Here is a 19,727-nt window from a genome sequence, read left to right as displayed (position 1 = left end):
TACAAATTTAGTTTCATTGTATTACCTGTAAAGTCACTATTCTGTAATTATCTCTGTTCCTTTCTAGTCTTTGTTGCTTTTGGTCTCTCCTTACAACGGATATTGTTTGTAAAAGACTGCTTATCTTTTAAATTATATGACTCTGATATTTCACTAAAATAATCTGGAGTGGGTTAAGTGGAGAGGATTATAGATGAAATAAGATCAGCCTTAAATTAAAATCACTGAAGCTGAATGAAAGAAACAGGAGGGAATTCATTATTTTAGACTTCCTCTTTATATGTTTCAAATTTTCCACAGTGAAAAGTTTTTAAAATGTAATGTTATTTGTAAAGCTTAGAGAACTCTTAATTTTCTTTATGTATAAAATCTTCATTGTTCAAATTATAGTTTGCATCTAAATCTCAAATAGATATAGTCTCTACAAAGATGTGACTAGACATCTAGTCATTTGTTACACTAGACATTCAGACATTTAGTGAGACTGAACCTCTAACTCACTCAAAAATCTGAATGCTACAAATAATGCAGCTATTTCTATTCAGCCTTTTTAATTAATTCAATTTTATTTTACCAATAGACATAAAATTTTGCTTCTTTTTAGTAATTTTAAAAGATAAAAACTCTGTGAACTTTTATAATTAGCCCAGAAATCAATGCCAGTGGAGGCTTAAGATTTAAAATAATGTTGTAGGGGCGCCTGGGTGGCTCAGTGGGTTAAGCCTCTGCCTTCGGCTCAAGTCATGATCCCAGGGTCCTGGGATTGAGTCCCACATCAGGCTCTCTGCTCAGCAGGGAGCCTGCTTCTTCCTCTCTTTCTTTCAGCCTGCCTCTCTGCCTACTTGTGATCTCTGTCTGTCAAATAAATAAATAAAATCTTTAAAAATAAAATAAAATATGTTGTAGTAAAATAAAATAAAGTTAAGATGATCAAGCTACAGGTACATTTCCTTTATAGAAAGGAAGCACCTCCTATCATCATTAAACTGCACACAAACTCAGTCAGTGACAACCAGATCTATCAGTATTTCACACTCAAAGGGATCAAAACTTGTCTCTTTCAAAGTAAATTACTCCTTCTAGTTGCAGTCTCCAATTTTTCACAAAATCTATAATTTCTTCTTCAGTTCTAAATGACTTTACCAAATCATTTACCATGTCCAACAGATTTTTTGGAAATCTTTCTCTCTCTCTCTCTCCTGACCTTTCCACCCTTATGAAATATTTCTCTCTCTGTATCCCTCACCTTCCCACCCCAGGACTTCCTTAGTCGTCCCAATGAGGACAAGCTTTCCTTCACAGGCATAAATGCCTACTGGTTCCCTAGCATCTACCAGAGTTGATCATTTTATCTTGACCCATAAAAGTGTAATTTCCAAGAGAGGAAATTTATGTCTGCTTTGTTGTTCCCTGTATTCCCAGGACTTAGTAAAGTGTCTGGCACAGAACAGAGTTTCTGTTCCGGAAGGAAGGGATCTAGGGAAGTTAGGAGGAAAGAGAAAGGACGGAGGTGGGAAAGGGAGAAAGGAACGAAGGGGAGGGAAGAGGGACGGCGGGAAGGACGGAGGAAGGACGGAGGAAGGACGGAGGAAGGACGGAGGAAGGAGGAGGAAGGAGGAGGAAGGAGGAGGAAGGACCCTTTGCATTCTGTTTCCACCTAAAATTGTAGACTCTCAATTCTCTGGACCTAAAAATATCCAGTACAACAGTTTTCAACTTCTCCAATTCACATTCAACCAAAACTTCAATATTTTGAAAACTTCTCACCACACGGTAGTCCAGCTATGTTGGAATTCCTGTAATAAAGAGACATTCATACCTCACGAAGCAATTCCTTCCACTGGCAAGGAATTCACATCACTTGAAGGATTTTCCCTCCAAAGAAGCCAAAGCCTCCCTCTCTGTAGTTTCCACTCCTCAGCCCCGATCCCAGAATATGGAAGCACACACACATATACACACACAACTAACCTTTCTTCCAGAAGAGAGTAGTTCCTATTTTTGAATACTAGAACAAAATAACCATGTATCTACTCATCACAACTAAGATCACAACTACTTCTCATGCAATGGTCCTGAGTTCTTTGGTGATCTTGGGCCATTGCTTTAGTACATAGTCATTCAATCAATATCTCCAAGTGGGGTTGCCAGAACCAATAATAGCATTTTAAGTGTAGCCAAGCCGTTATAAATAGATGTGTGGTACTCAGACCAAACAGGTGCACCCCATCAGTCTTTACTTATGCTCTGTGCATCTGAATTAATAACACAGTGACAACACTGATATTCTATAATTACCATAGCTTTTTTGGCATCAATGTCTACGTGCTCTACTTACATAAATTAGGCATTTGTCTTATTTTTCTATCTCTAATTCCATCCCTCAATCTAACCTGTGTAACCAGGTATATTTTCCTAACAGAAGCCTAATTGTTTCTCTGGTCAAAATAGATCAATGGGCCCAATGACCACAAGTGAAATCTATGAATTACTGACTTTTATTAGAAGATCCTTACAAACCATGCTTCTACTCTTAGTTCTGCAAATTACTTTAAAAAGCTCTCTGGAGCTCTTTCACTAGAAAAAGACCAAGGTCCATCCTTCATCTCACGAAGTCTGAGTACAGTGTCTCTGAATTCATTTTCACTTTCTTGTGAGGATTTCAAATTTACTCTGCTTACTACCTGTCCATCTTGTACTGACATATATTTCTGAGGATACAAACCGTACCTCGACCTGGTTCTATGTTATATCCTCCTGAACATCATTGACCATCTTCCTCCATGACTCATCCTTTTCTTTCATGTCGTACTTGTCATACTCTTTATCCTGCACAGCATTTGTTTTAGCATGATAGGAGCAAACTGTTTCAGTTTAAAATCCTCATAGGATATGGGGCACCTGGTTGGTTCAGTTGGTTAAGCACAGGACTCTTGATCTCAGTCCAGGTCTTGATCTCAGGATCATGAATTCAAGCCCCACACTGGCCTCCATGTTGCACATGGAGCCTACTTAAAAATGAAATATAAAATAAAATAAAACCTCATACGACCACTGCTGACGAACTCACAACAGGATAACAGGATAATAAGAGACACTTTGCATTTTCTCTCTTTACTGGAGACCCTTTACCTGGTATCATAAGCCACAACCTTATACAGCTCATTGAAATGCCTCCCGATGATCCAGTTCTGACCTCACACCCTATCTACAAATATCCCTTTATATGGATCTCTGGTCTAGAAAAAGTGAAGATCCCTTTGCTTGCCCTAAACAAGATGGCCATTTCCATGTTAAGTCCCAGCCAGTCTTCCTACTGGTCTATCTGGAAACCTGAAAACTTCTAAAAATAAATGTTGCTGCACAGTTGAGTCATTATGCTTCATTAACTTGGGCTTATATGTTTATTTGGAAAATTTTTAAATTATCTCTTAAGAGTGTAGATTTCTTAAGGGCAATAATCATTTCTCCTTCTTTATAAGTATCACCAGTGCCTATTAAAGTGCTCAGAAAATAATGTACTAAAACATGATTGAAAGTGACCTGAAGGAACTGGCTGAAAATGTTCACAGGGGCTCACAGCCAACCTCTTAAATTAAAAGAAAAATACTGAGGGAAAAAATATAAATGATAAACAGATAGACACAGGTTCCCATGAAACTAAAATACTGCTAGTTTCAAAGAAAATGAAGCATCAAACTTCTCTTTCAACCAATAAAATCAGAGAACTAATTAACTCAATGGCAGATGGGAAGACGTAAGACCATCCTAAGTTTCTTCATCTAAGAAATAAATTTGATTAATTGTAGGTCATTTCCAATATGAAAATTCTGATAGAATACTTAAAAAAAGTATTCTTAAAAAAAACCTATTCCACTAGGTTTTTTGCTTCCGTACTTTTCCATAATTAAGCAGGCCATGTGTCAATATACATTTGTATTCATCTTGTTCCAGAAAAGAACATTAAGGCTTGTTTTCCCCAATAATGTGTCATTTATCTTATGTATGTCTAAATGCTTGACTTATTATGAGTTTAAGTTGACTTTGAAACTCTAGCAAGTACATTTCCCACATTGTTAAAATGGAATACAGCCATTAAAACTCTACTTAAATCAAATTTTGATCTAGTAAATTACGGGATACAACCACTACCACAACAGCTAAGGCTGAACCTTCAGAAACCAACCCAGAGCTAAGGCTCATCTTTGTGCTGCTGCTATTGACAGCAATCACCCTTTACTGGTGCTGCTATATGTCATACACTCTAAATTGCTCTTATTCTCCTAACCACCCTGTGAAGTTCCTATGCCTATCTCCATTTTAGATATCAGGAGAGGGAGACTAGCTTGCCCTCGGGTACACAAAGAGAAACCAGAAGTCAGACTGAAATGCAGGACTCAGGTCTGCCCATCTCCAAACTCTTGAGTTGACTTGTTCTGCCAAATGACATCCTTTTAAAATACAGTTGGAACTACAAAGGGAAAGGGGTCAAAAGAAAAGGCTGAAGACGTGTTGAGTAGTTGTTACCTGCTGGAAGGCGTGAACGGATGGATGGATGGATGGTGGGTGGATGGATGAAGAAGTGGTAGGCAGGAAGAGAGATAGGTAGGTCGGTAGGTAGAGAGACGGACAGACTGAGTTTAATTTAAACCTTATAGCAACTATGAAAGATAGAGATTATCATTCCCACTTTATAGAGACATAACTTGTTAATTAATATGCCCAACATCACTGACCTAGAAATGTTGGAGCAGGAATTAAAATGATTTTTATGGGATGTTTCAAAATGTTCCCTCTCGCCACTCTGCTACAGGGCCTCATAAGGAACAAAAGAGGGTGAAAATAATCTGAAGCCATTTGGCTCAAAAGTCAAAATGGAAAAAAATCTGTGTCCAACTGATATCCCTCCATTTCAGCAAAACCAGTGCAGGAGAAAAAGGAAACCTTACTGTCAGTGTAAATACATTAAAAATAACAGTCATGAGAATCCCATTCTTGTACTAAATAGTGCAAGAACACATCCATTTCAGAAAAGGATGTATTCATATGCACCATATTTTATGAGAATTTGCAGATTTTAAAAGGCATAATATTGCCTAGTTGCCAGGATTTTTTCCACTTAGCATCCTTGAGTTCTGTATTGAAGATTCTGGAAAACACTTTCACCACTTTATGAACCATATGTAGAGTTTGATTCTCCTCCAATTTTTTTTTTCATTTGTTATTATCATCATCACGGAGGATTACATCTCATCTACTTAGCTGCTAGAATGAAGATTTCAGTTTGGAGGAGAGCCGATTTCTTTAAAAAAAAAAAAAAAGTTAGCTGCTTCAGGCAACAGTCCTTTTGATCTGCTCATTAACACTTTTCAAATGTTCGAGTGATGTGGGCATTCTTTGCGCTAGAAAATGTCAGCACTGGAGCCTGCAGCCAGCTTGATGCGATCATATGTTCCAATATTCAGAAAAGAGTGAAAAGAACTGTCAACAGTGACTGCCTTGGATGAAAAAAAAAGATAGGATACAACGCCTGTAGATCAAGTAGCGTTTCAGGATTGATTCTTGCCAGTGACAAAAACAAATGCCCAATTTATCAGCAATGTCATCTACGCGACTAAGAGCCCACAAACAATGGAGAAGTTGCTCTCAGTGCTCAGGAAAATTGGTCTGGAATAGATGGGGGCTTCCGTCCCTTCTCCTTCCTCTTTCTGATGAGATCACAGAGCAAGTGCAGAAGCACCAAGTTCTATTACACTGGTATCTGGGAAGCTTTTTTCTGCCTCTCTTCAAGTTAGATGCCTTCATCATCCAGATCAAAATACGATCTGAGCCATCGCATCCGCCCTCTCCTTTCCTCCTTGACAGACTCGTCAGTGATCAAAGATTCCTACTTTGTACAGATAAATAACCAGTGGGAGGTCCAGACGATAGATACGATTTAAAATGCCAAACGGGGACTGGGAAGAACAGTGCGAGAGTGTGTTCGGACAAGAGCTACGGAAAGGTGCTGCTGTCACAGCAAATACACTAGACCAGGATGAGCTGGACACCCCGTTTTGCAAGTGATGTTCTGTTGGAAAACATCACCATGGAAGCAATAAGCACTAACATCACACTCTATTTCAAGGAGGCAACCAAACATAAATCATTTTAATTAATGGTGCAAGGAAGGCATATTAAAATTTAAATTACTTCTGTTTTATTGTGCATTCCAAAAAAAAAAAAAAAATCAGGCTACTCTCAAAGTAACTCAATAAAGGCACCAAGAGCCCTCCTGGACAATAAAAAACAAGTGCAATATAGAAGGGTTATTACTATTTAGAAAGAACAGCACAGCTGTTGCTGGCTAAGAAAACGACTGCACAGAGCTCCAGGCAGATACAACCTCATCATGAAAGCTCAACTTACTTATAAGCAAATTGAGCTTTAAAGGGATAACTTTTCAAAATTGTTTTTTAAATTAAGATTTATGAGACCTTTATGTAATGTCTTAAATGCACCGAGGTAAAAGGCGCTTGCAATTTTCCCCCGAGGGTGGAGAACTCTGGCCAATGACATGAGAGCAGAGTGAACATTTATCATTTCCAGCATATTTGGATATTTATCTGCAGCTGTATAACACACTCTAATTGACAACACTCCAGAAAGCCTTTGTCTGCCACCTCATTAGCCTTACATCTGTAATTCTGCGCTGTCTGGTTATGCCGAATGACACAACCGTAGGACTGTCATTTCTGCCATCCTGAGAGTAAAACAAATCTGCCACCAGCTCAGCGTATCTTCCGAGCTAAACAGTGACGAAAACACCCATATTTGCTAATGTCTCACTCGTGATTCAGGACATGGTAAGTTTTTTTTTTAACCTCTCCTGCCCCCCTTTTTAATTTAAGGAAAAAGGAAGGACGCAGCTGATGTCTTTGTTAACGACCAGCAGCTGTAGAGGATGGATGTGCGCATCCTCGGTGAGCAGGACGCAGACTCTGCAACAGATGGTGAGAAATAACTTCACACAAAAATGAGAAGTTTTCCCTCACGGAATAGTTTGCAAACTCAACACACTCTGTAATTCACTAATAATTGTGCCTAAAAACGTCCGCTGTGCACGAGGGCGCTTGCCCCGTGGTTTCTATGGGAAAAAGTCTTCCAACTATCACTTGTAGGTTTCTTTTGTCATGGAAAGAACACGTGCACAGAAGAAACTACTTTGCCACATTTTAAATGATGCTGTCTCTCTCTTTTATCCTTGAAAATATGCATTAAAATGAACCGAAGGAGTTAAAATTTTTAAGTAGTCTCAGATGAAAAGCATCCCCTGTGGCCTGATTTCCGATTGCAGGGGTTTTTCCTTAAACTTTTTTATGCTCTACCCCTCTCTGGCAATCCAGCGAATGTACAGATCCCTCCCAGATTAATTGAGCTAAATTAAAATACAAAGGATTTTAAGGAATCCAATTATACTGCAATATAATTATCCGGTCTGTAAAAAAAAAAAAAAATCACAAAAGTTCTGATATAGAAATAAAGGCTACGTTATGAATAGTCCATTAAATAATGAGAATTACTACATTAAATAATGGGGACTACTCTGACTTTTGAAGTTATGATACTTGTAGAAGATATTTCAAAAATATCTGAAGATAGAGGATATCTGTGATTACTATTGCTTACAAAGTCTCCAGTACTGCCAATACTTTTGTGGAGAGTGGTCTACATTCAAAAATGAAGAAAATAAATTTCAGTTGGAAGTAAAAATAAAGATTTTCTTTTCCCACCTAAGTTCCCCAGATCCTCAGGTTTGAAATCCCTGCTGGATACATGGAGAAGCAACCAGACAAAAGTTAAATTGCTTCTACTTCAGAATTTTATTACCATTACCGATCCTTACCTACTTACTCTTAGTAACTATTGTAAAGAATGGCAAAGGCCACATTTCCTATTACAGATCCATCATAAAGGATACCTTTTAAATAAAACCAGTGAAAATCATACAGAGAACGAAGGCTGTACCATTAATCATTAATCCTCTCGTGTAAAATGCTTCCCCATAGTTGACAGAATTTTGACTAAAACTGGCAACAAGGTAACCTATTTTGAAGTGGTCTTCTGATAAAAACTTGTCAAGTGTTTCAATTTTAAGAATTGAGACAGTTCAAGGAGGTTAAGTGTTTACTGCATGAGATGACTGGTTTACAATGAGGAGTAAAATAAAATACACAGAGTACTTGACTTCGTGAAACTATTAGACCATAAAGTGAGAGAAATGTTCAACAAATAATCACATAAATAATTGTTCAATCCTAATTTCCTTTTCTAATCTGACAGGGTAACTATTTGAAGATTTTGGTTAAAATTTTAGTATAAAATATGCTAGAGGGGATATTTACGACTTTGATATGTTTCTTGTTCCTGATCCCAAATTGGTACAGCAAATGAGGCCAGTGGCATAGTTTCGGAGACACAGTTACTTAGTTAAAATGTTCAAGTTCTCTGCTTTTCCCTGCAGAGTAAAAAGGTCATGTCCTAGCTTTCCTGGGGTTCAGTGGTTCAGTATCTGAATATGAATGGGACGGTAAACAAGCAGCCCTGGGAGAAAGCTGTCCATGAATCCCCTTGTCAAATGATTCTAACAACATCTATGCCTTGAACACTTTCAACACTCAGAAGCCTGTTTCTCCCAATATCTCCTTGCCACTCTGAAATAAGTAAATCCCACTCCGAATATAAAACATTATGTAAATTCATTTTATAGTTAGTCAAAACGAAACAGAAAGTAATTCTAAGTTTAAAAAATGGATACTGATTTTTTAATAGCCTTTAACCATTGCTAACATTGTGAAGAGTAAGTCACTGTCTTCCATGCTACAACCTCTTAGACTCCTTGACCAATTTTGGTAATGAGTTGCTCTATCACATAAGAACTGCCCTAATCGATAGTCATAAGTATGCAGTGATTCCCATCCCTGAGCAATATCAGAATCATCTAAGGACTGTACTGGTTTCCTAATGCCGCCCTAACAAATTACCACAATTTCGATGGCTTAACACAACAGAAACTTCTTACCATTCTGGAAGCCAGGAGTCTGAACTGAGTCTTGTAAGGCTAAAATGAGGTTTCCTCCTTTTTTTTTTTTTTTAAGATTTTATTTATTGATGGAGAGAGAGACAGCAAGAGAGGGACCACAAGCAGGGGGAGTAGGGGAGGGAGAAGCAGGCTTCCCGCTGAGCAGGGATCTGATGTGGGGCTTAAGAGCCCCCCTAGCTGGTTCCTTCTACAGGCTCCCAAGCTGTAGCTGTTGCTTGCCTCCCTGAACTTCTGGTGACTGTCACTATTCCCGGGCTAGTAGGGGTGTCCTCCAACCTCTGCCTCTGGGGTCACGCCTTTTCTCCTTCCATTGCTAATCTCCTTACCTTTGGAGCTTAATTTAATCACATCCCAAAATCCCTTTTGCCACAAGAAGATAACATTCACAGTTTCCAGGAATTAACACCTGCATACTTTCAGGGACCATTATTCAGCTACTACAAGGGCTTTTCCAAATGCCATTCAACCCTGGAGAACCTCACCAATGGGAGAATCACCCCCACTGGAAAGCTTACCGAGACTGCTCTGAGAGCTTCCCATTGTTTAGGGCAGGGGAAAAGAAAAAAAATGAGAACCACTGTCTAAAATGTAAGTGACTCTGTCATTCTTGAGTTATGGATTAGACATCTGTGAAATATTAATCTTCTCTGAACAAGGAACAAATCATTTCATAAGATATTTACATAAAATAAGAAATTAAAGAATAAGAATGTGTAAGAAGTATTAGGGCCTCTGTCAGGGCTTTATTTCCAAACTTTCTGTCTTTATCCGAGCTCCTGAGCATAGGATTCCGGAGGAGGGGGGGCTGCTGACAACATCTAAAAGTTCCTGAGAATGAGGAGGAAGCAGAAGGCTAGCTGAGGTCAAAGCTAAAGGCTGACACCTCGCAATCTCCCCCTCACCCCCACCACTCCTGGGTGGGACAAATGTGCATTCTTTAGGAATCTCCCAACTATCTTGATGTTAATGGCTCACTAAAAGTGAAAGAGAACCTTGATTAAGCCGCAAGACCTCCTCCAGGCACCTTGCAGGCCCTCTTTAGCATACGAAAGCTCCGTTGAAACCTCCCTTTCCCTCACCTTCCCCCAATCTCCTGGTACACAACCTGCCACCCCTCACAACCCGGGGCAGCAGCTCTTCCTGCCCAGGGGTCCTGTCCCCGTGCTTTAAGAAACCACACTTTTGCACCAAAGATGTCTCAAGAATTCTTTCTTGGTCATCGGCTCCAGACCTCAGCCCAACGAACCTCACCTATGTTCTAGAACTTTATCAAGAATAGACATTTTAAGCTGTTTCATCATGTTTCAGCTGAAAGATGAGATTTAAATGTTTGCCCCTAGTCCTTTAAAACATTCACACAAAACAAAACTTTTACAACACCAAGTTGTCACAAATGCAATTCATTTCCCATTAGAAGTAATATCATGGTGACAACAGAGTCTAAGTTAAGTTGATCCGTCATCATTTAACCCCTAAGGATAAGTTTGCGCAAACTACATTCTAAATCCAGCGGAGCGCAAACATACTCTCTGAAAGGAACAAAATGAAACAAACATCCTGCCATCGCACGACGACCCCCTTGGCCATGGTGCCTCTGCCCGTTCTGTCTCCCTCCCCTCTTCGTTTCCCTGCCGCTCTCAGCTTGTCTTCCATTCTACTTCGCCAGTGGCCCTCTCTAAGTGCTTGATCTGCCTCTGGCTTTCCACTTCAGTTGTTGATGGAAACTCGGCTGGTTACAGACTTAATCCCCACCAGGACCAGACCTGGGCGCACACTGCTACAAAGCAAGCAGGGCTTCCTGGTGGGGGGGGGGGGGGGACTACACCCACCAAATCTCTCCAGTGGCCTCTCATCATCCCTGGGGTGAGTTCAAACTTCCTAAAAGACAGAGGAAGCCTCCCTACACCCCACACCATCTCTCGGCTGTTCCTTCCCTGGCACGCTAGGGAGGCTTCCGCCTGCTGCTTCCCGAAGCCGGAGGGACCCGACGCAATTCCTCGCACACGTCATCGGAAATGTCCCTCATCAACAGTAAACATCTTATTCATTATTCAAAACTCCGTTTGCAGTCATCAGCCCAGGAGAGTCTCTCTGAGATAACCCCACAACTCTGGCAAATCCCTCCTCCTCACGTTCTTACTGTGCTTTACAAATGTTGCTCTTGGGTGGCTGGTGTCCCTCCACTTATACTCCGTCCACATTTCTGTGCTTCCGTATTAAAACGTGAGTTTCCACGGCATTTTACAGTCATTCTTGTTACCCTCCCCCCCAGTTCCTAACATAGTACTGACACGGCTGCCAAGGGCGAAGTACAGAATTTTGCCTCTACCCTGCTTTTAAAGCTACCTTAGAAAACATTTGCTATGATTCATTTGTACCTAAGTATAAATATCAGTTCATACTCAGGGCTAGGTGTCCTTTAATCTGTAGTTCTAAATGTCATAAACAGGTGGGCGTCTCTATTAAGCTGAGTTTCAGAAATTAGTAAGCATTCACGATGTTCGTAAGGCTAGGAAGCCCTCCCGACATCCTGACGACACACCTTCGAGGCTTCCCTCTAGGCTTTGCATAAAGAAATATACTCCATGATTCACGACCTGTAGTCTCGGGGTGGTAAATGGACCCACTCTCAGAGACGGAGTCCTCTCCGTAACATCCAAAATGATGGTCAAGATCTGGACCTGAGCCCATTAGAAATGTCCCAGAGAAGCCTAGCTTGGTTTTCACATACATCTTCTAAAAAATCAGATACTTTGACACTGAGCCCTCTGTTCGATAATAAATGAAATTGTGAAGTAATGAAGGAACCCCACCACAGCAAGATTTAAATAAAAAATTAAATAAATTTATACTTATTTAAAATTTAAATAAATTTAAATTTAAAAAACAATCATATTAGGGCAACTTTTTTGCTTTTCAATTTGAGACTCAAGAATGCAGGCCACCCTAAAATAACCATATTAGGATACTCAAGATTATAGCAGGAAACTGAGCAGAAATCGCTAAGGCAGGAAACTGATTAGTTCAGCAAAGAGACAGGATGCTTCTCGTGTCTACCGTTGTCGGATTTAATTCTGTGCCTCCTCCATGGACCACCTACTCTGCGATCAAGGACTCTTGATTCATGAAAGCGGACTGAAGGATAATTAGTAATAGACATCGGAGTCCTGCAGACTAGTGCCTGAAGTTACAAGGAAACTGAAGTGAGTCAGCGAAAGTGTGGGAGGAAAGAGGCGGTCTTGTAAACTCGTGTACAACCCCACTGTGATCTACAAAACGTCCAGCTCTGTGTGACGTGCCAACACTGAAAGGAACGCTATCGAGGAGGAGGTGGGCTTCAAACGGGTGCTTCTTCAGGATACTCTTCCCTATGAAACCTGAACAGTCCCAACTGGATTGCTTGAAATGTGCTGAACTCTACGACCCAACAGTCCACCCCGTGGAAGACAGAATGACAACCGCCCCCCGAGGTCCCTGGAGCTAGGAGCCATTTTCATGACACAGCAAACGGGACTTTGCAGCTTGAGAGAGTCAGGGATCTTGAGAGGGTAGACCAGGTGGGTCCAGTTTCTTCACATGGCTCCTTAGCACTGGAGGTCCTTTCCCAGCTGGGTTAAGAGTCGCAGGGAAGCGTAACTACAGAAGCATGGCCCAGGAGATGCAGTGTCGTTGGTTTTGAAGCTGGAGGGAGGGTCCGTGAGGCGAGGGGCTGGTGTGTCCTCTAGAAGGTGGGAAACCGGGGAAGGGACTCCTCCCGAGCATTAACAGAGGAACGAATCTCTGTCGATACCTTCCAGCCCAGTTTAGTCCAGCAAGACCCATCTCCTACCCGTGATTAAATAACCGTTAGATCATAAGTCTGTGTTGCTTTAAGCCACCAAATGTGGAGCGATTTGTTACAGTAGCAGTAGAAAGCGAATAGAAACCTGTCTTTTTTCCAAGGTTTGACTCAAACACGAAAGGACACAAACAAACCAACAGTCATAACTTCACAATTGCGGACTTGCCAGACACCCTAACATCTGTCCGTGACTTGTTTTCTAAAATGCTTTTCCAAGAGGCAAACAGAGAAGGCCCCAAAATAGACTTTTCAAAGAGGTAATGAAGCATTCGGTACGAACGGATAAGAAAACCTGACAGATCCCCAGCTTCTCCCCGTGACCCCAAGTGAAAATGCCGTTCAAATTACTGGAAACTCTTCTGCGCTGCAGGGAAAACCCTTCATCCCTCAGACCTCTCCCACCTTCCTCTGCCCTCTCCCCGCCTCCCTCCAAACTTGATTTTGAAATGTGTTTTAGACAAAGTCAGATAATAAATATTTATTGGCATGCATGTTTTCTAGAATTTAGTGTAGTAATAAAAACTATTAAAACTCAACTTGCTTACTGAAACTTTGTTGTTGTTGGACACTGGCACTGAGTCATACTTCAGGCCTCACTTTAGACCTTACTGCTTTGCAAAAGAGTAGAGGTGCAGATCCTCCTTACTCACCACTTTGCAGCAAAGGGGCCAAAACCACCACATCAAACCAATGCCCAGCAGTAGCAGTAACACCAGAATAGCAATGATGGCAGCCGTCCCACTAGACTAGAAGAGGCAGAAGACAGAAACAAAGTGGTCAGTAAAGCATAGGGTTACATTCCAAATACACATTTTTTTTAAGGACACACCAGAAAATGATGCAGAGAGCATAACCAATGTCAAATCAGATTTTCATTATATTCCTTTAAATTCTATAAATTCCTTTATATTCTATTTCATACACGTTATGTTAAAACAGTAGAAAAAAGAAAGCTTCCAAAGTGCTATAAACAGTTTTAAATTGTGCCTTAAAAGAATGTAAGAAAAATCACTACCTGGGGTTACACGGAAGGGCCGTATGGTCCCTATCATTTATCTCTGGACAAGGCTTTGGATCACAAGCATGATTACTTTTAGGCAAAACTTATGGAACATTTTTCCAGATTTTAGGACGATAAAACACTATTTACAATAAATATCAAAAATGACCAAGCAAGGGAGAAACCAACAACAAATGGTTCTTTTTTAAACAAAAAAAAAAAATTTAGAGATTTTATTCATTTATTTGAAAGACGCCAAGAGAGAGCACGAGCAGGGGCTGCGGAGACAGAGAGGCAGACTCCCCGCTGAGCAGGGAGCCTCATGTGGGGCTCGATCCTAGGACCCTGAGATCATCACGACCTGAGCCGAAGGCAGACACTTAACGGACTGAGCCGCCCGGGCATCCCAGCAGCCGCGGTTCTTGTTGGCAGATGGTACGCTGCATCAGTGCAAGAAAGCGACCGCCAACATTCGCACCTCAGAGGGCTTCTCCGGGCTTGGGAGCTAGCCTCTCAAGAACCGCACTGGTGTTCTCTCACCTCCTGCCGCCAAGCTCCTCCGGCCCTAAGGAACCTGCTCTGGGCCCTGCCCCGCCCCCTCCTGTCACCTCCACCTAGTCCTCCTACGTGGCTCGCCTGAAGCCCCTCCCCAGGACGCCTTCTCTGAGCCTCTGCCTAGGGAGGCTCCTCTTCACTGGGCCATTATGGTTCTCGGTACTGCAGTCTTGAGCTGATCACACATTATTTGTGATACACCGATACACTGTGATTATTTCTTGAATTTCTCTTTTCTGTCACTCTTCACTGTGAGCTCCAGCAAGTCATGGGGCTCTGCCCAGCCTACGTACCGCTGTGTACGCCATGCTTGGCATTTAAAATGATTGACTAAGAGAATGAAGTCCAAAGAGATAGGCCTGCAAAACGCACAAATGCAAAGACAAGTATCTACGGAATTTTTGGCGTGAGGATGAAATTCCCCAGGGCACAAGGTGCTGCTCCCAAACCCCCTCTAGGACCCCCAGTAATAACGTTCTGTTTTCTGTGTGTGTATTTTTTTTCTTTCTTTGTTTTATTTCTTTCCTTGTTTTATTTCTTTGTTTTCTTTCAAAGGAATGAATGCAGAGGGAAAAAAAAAAAATCCTGTAAATAAATCAATATATTCTCTCTTTGGGACTTCATGGGCATTTTCAGAGATACATTTCCTGTCATTCAAAACAAGTAAGAATATGTGCCCAGGGGTGTCTGGGTGGCTCAGTGGGTTAAGCATCTGACTTCGGATCAGGCCATGATCTCAGGGTCCCGGAACCAGCTCCCCACTGGGCTTCCCGCTTCTCCTCTCCCGCGGCAGCTCCGCCTGCTCGCGCCCCCTCTCCAATAAATACAATCTTTAAAATACAAAACAAAACATTAGTTTTTGATGTAATGTTCGATAATTGAATTTAAATTAAAAAGAGAAAACTAAACAAAGCCCAGAGGCCAGGGTAAGAGCCACTTTATCCCAAGGGCGGACAGAGAGAGGGGTGGCACGGCGTGTGTGGGGGCACCAGTATCCACCTTCCAATGGCACCGTATTACAAGTATTGGTCTAGAGGTTTAACTTTCAGTCAATTGTTTCATTTCTTGGAGCCTCTGTTTTCTAATCCACAAACTAAGAAAGCCAGTGGTTCCCATAGCATGAAACTCTGTGGCAAAGCCATTACCATGCTCGCTCGCTCTCTCTCAGAAAACCGTTGCTCCTGTTAACACACTGACAAAGCTCTGAGCGGCTTCGCAGGAAAGCAGTTCAGCTCGCATCAGCACAGAACCGCCCTTCTCCTCACAACACCTCCAATACCCATAAATCGAGGACTGCCTAGAGCCCGCGCCGAGAAGGGCTGGGACTGACCAAGGCTGAGACATTTCCCGATGTTTAAGTAATAGTGGTAGAAGCATCCAGTCAGAACTTTCTGCAACGGAATTTCGAGTGCAGTACGAGGCACCCGGGGGCGCCGCTGGGAAAGGGCCCCACTCCCTCAGTTTGGGCTCAGGTCATGACCTCAGGGGGGTGAGATGGAGCCCCTGGGGCCCGGAGCTCAGTGCAGAGTCTGCATAAGACTCTCTGCCTTGGCTCCTCCCTCAATAAAATAAATAAATAAATAAACATTAAAAAAAAAAAAATTAAAGGCCATACACAATGGCAGACGCACCAAAGAGATAAGAATCTGTACGTAACCAGTTACATGTAAACAACTGAGAACAGAAGAGAAGGTCGTTCTCAGAAGACAGGGCGAGGAAGTGCTGCCCAAACACACGAGGCTCAGCTTCTCAGAACAATCTCGACATATGCATCCTTTCCCTGTATCATCTGTTCTTATCACAATGGAAGGAAAAAAAAAAAAGATGAGCACAAAGCAGCATGGAAACCAGCCCCAAACAACCCCACTTTTGTAGACAGCAATTACTAGCAGCCTTTCAGTTTCAATAAATCTACTTTTAAAATAACAAATTCTCAGGGCGCCTGGGTGGCTCAGTCATTAAGCCTCTGCCTTCGGCTCAGGTCATGACCCCAGGGTCCTGGGATGGAGCCCCTCATCGGGCTCCCTGCTCTGTGGGAAGCCTGCTTCTCCCTCTCCCACTCCCCCTGCTTGTGTTCCCTCTCTCACCGTGTCTGTCTCTATCAAACAAATAAATAAAATCTTTTCTAAAATAAATAAAAAATTAAAAAAAAATAACTAATGCTCAGGACAGCATAGATCATCAAACATTCATTACTTTCCAGAGATGAAGCATGAACTCCACATGAACAATTAAAGCCGTCGTTTGATTCTGATTCTGCCTCAGGACGGAAGAGGAAGAAAGAAGCACACAGGTATTTGTGCAGCTGGCGTAAGGCTGCGAAGTCACCAAAACAGCCACCACCCAAGTATTATCACTTAGAATCTCTGGTCATTTTATTTATCTCATCTTCCAGAAGACGAGACTAACTATGGAAACTCGCACACACACACTGTCTTCACTGAGTTCTACCATTCACTATCTCACCATCCTTAAGTCACAAGAAGAGGCTATCACGTGATACTCACCATAAAGAATTAACTCAAGAAAAGAAATAAAAAGACAAGGATTCATGTGGCAACCTCTTGGTAGAATGAAAATATGAGCTCAACATTTTATTATTAATGTATCTTAAATATCTCAATTAATGTCTGGCTCATAGAAACTCGAGTGTGTGTGTGTGAGAGAGAGACAGAGGAAGGGAGAGAAAAAGAGACAGAATGTCAATACTTTGAGGAAATTTTCCAAGCAAATATCAAATTCTCTGTCCTTAAAACCTAAGAAAACAATTCAGAACATACATCAGGCCACTTAAGAAGTACTCAAAGGGTATCTTTCTACACAGACTTCTAAACAGTCATGCACAAATCATGTGACTCTGCACAGCCTTGATTAAGCTCAGCTCCAAAATCTAGGCAAAGAGGAAGAGGACAGTATAAGAATGTTAAAGAAATACATAGGAAAGTGTGATATCCTATGGGAGAAACTCTGTCAAATGCATAAATTCGGGATCCTGCCTCTTCGAGGAGATACCCCCAATCTGCTTATGTACAGCACGACTATGGCAATCCCTACCGGGCCTTGCCCACCTGGGCCTTTAGCACCTGGCCACAGCCCTCAGGGAAAGGGACTGTCTGTGCAATACAGTTTTCAGAAAGTTCTACGAACACTTCATTTCCTCCTTTCTTAGAATTCAAACTCTGTGCTCAGAAATAGGAACATGCAACTAGAGGATATCAATCTGCTAACAAGGTAGTGGTTACATTTTTTTTCTTGCTATGGATGTGTCATTAGCCGGGGATTCAGATATCACACTGACAGAATGTCAAGTAGATGGGCTCGCCATGACAGGCAGTTAAAATTCTTGGTTTTTTTCTCCAAAACAATGACTCTGTTAGGAACATTAATAAAATACTATGCACATCCAGATGGAAATAAACGTTTATTATGGCAATATTATTACATCAACTGACTCCAAAGGTTCATCTTCAATAAAATTTTTTAAAAAAGAATGCACACTTTATCTAAAGACCTGCAGACCTAATCCTAATCGTATTTTAGTTAAGTGATGGAAAACAGGGCAGAGGAAGCTAAGAATGTCCTGCATTGCGACAGCAACCCTGCGGTCAGCGATGGAGCCGTCCTCCGATGCCCCCAGGCCCAGACAGGAGCTCAATTAACTGGATACAAATTCAGGTTTTCCCAGTTCCGTTGTTTTCATTGGCCAGAGCCATTCTCAGAGCATGAAAGGCTTCAGTCTTGGAAGGGAAATCACCTCATTGTTCACGTGGCTTTATAAACAAATTGAGGAAAGGTCAAACACATAGACTTCGGTCCTGGGAGGGGACGTAAGAGCCGCAGTCACACACGGAGCTGCGTCATCAATGCCAGGCAGTGAGCAGGTGCCACAGTTACAGAGTTGCACGAGTCCTCGCGAAGCCCACGGGTTAGCTGGAGGGACAGACCCCGAGCAAATGACCACAGATGTGGGGAAGTGGAAGGCAGATAACCTGGTCGGGGCTCTGAGGAAGTACGGGAGCCCAGGGAGGGGCTCAGGGAGGTGGCTCAGTCATCTGGGCGTCTGCACTCGGGGTCACGATCCTGGGGTCCTGGGATCGAGTCCCACGTGGGGCTCCCTGCTCAGCAGAGAGACTGCGTCTCCCTCTGCTCCCCACTCGTGTTCTCTCTTGCTATCTCCGTTGCTATCTCTGTCTCTCTCTCAAATAAATAAATAAAACCTTTAAAAAAGAGAAAGAAAGAAAGGAAAAGTAAGGAAAGGAAAGGAAGCCAGCCAGCCCAGAGAGAAAATGGGGCAGAATTAGTGACCTCTTAACAGGACAAGAGAAAGACAATGGTGGCTGAACACAGCGTTTGAGGGGACTTGGTGGCACCTGAAGGAGCTAAAGAGAAGGTCTGAAACACAAATTTCTGAAAAACGGTAGTTCTTTTTAATACAGAGAGAACTGGCCATCTGTTACAACGGATCAGTGTCTGTTTGTTGGATGACCTTTCAATTGGCCATTTGTTGGACTGAATCTTTGTAACCAGAGTTTTGAAAAAATAGCATTCTCAGATGTCTCTAAGGAGTTGGTTGTGCAAGTCAGCTGAGGAGTCCAGTTTGAGAATTACTACCCAGATGACGGTTCAAGCTATGAAGCCAAAACTCTTTTAAGGCGTAACTGAGGACATAGCAGAGCCTGAGCCTGACCTTAGGGTGGAGAGAGTCTGGTCTGCAGTCATCCGGGATACAAGAAGTGTTTGAACCTGGTCTGAATCTAATTTCCTTTCCTTCATTACAAGCAAGCTTTCTAATCAGAAACTTCACCCTGCCCGTGCAACGGAAATTCTAGCCAAGAGAATCACACAAGTATAAAAACAAACCAGCCACTCCAGTCCTTGCAAAAGAACTGTGAGGAAGAGCAATCGCTCAAAACTTTCAAAACTCACGTAACTGTGGGAAAGAAGAATCACTCAAAAAAATGTCAAAACTGTCATAACCTACCTAGAAAATAATTAATTACAGAGCCACAATCGAAAAAGACAGATGTGGGAAAGGGGAAACGGGTCCCCATAATTTTTTTTCTCCTATAGACTTAGATTTAGGAAAAGAAAAAATAGTCCCAGAATGCTGATGATGTTCTGGATTCTCTTGGAAGATTCCCTACCAGCAATGAGCAGACTATGTCCCAAAGGCCAAATCAGCTCATCTGTTTCATAAGACCCCTGGCAAGCTAAGATTTTTTTTTTTTTATGTTACTACATAGCTGAAA

At 41.9% G+C, this 19,727-nt stretch overlaps 1 protein-coding gene across 2 annotated transcripts in view; it reads right to left on the bottom strand.

Moving 5' to 3' along the window:
* ANTXR2 (ANTXR cell adhesion molecule 2) overlaps positions 1-19,727 on the bottom strand; it is a 145,669-nt gene that overhangs the window by 65,678 nt on the left and 60,264 nt on the right. For both annotated transcript variants that reach the window (XM_082728414.1, XM_082728413.1), the window contains exon 12: positions 13,574-13,669. In XM_082728414.1, the coding sequence (XP_082584540.1) occupies positions 13,574-13,669 (96 nt within the window). The remainder of the gene's footprint in view (positions 1-13,573; positions 13,670-19,727) is intronic.

This window comes from Mustela nivalis (genome assembly GCF_964662115.1).
Source record: "Mustela nivalis genome assembly, chromosome: 4".
NCBI classification, from domain to species: domain Eukaryota; kingdom Metazoa; phylum Chordata; class Mammalia; order Carnivora; family Mustelidae; genus Mustela; species Mustela nivalis.
The sequence above is the reverse complement of the archived record's forward strand: the minus strand, read 5'-3'. Positions and strand labels throughout refer to the sequence as shown.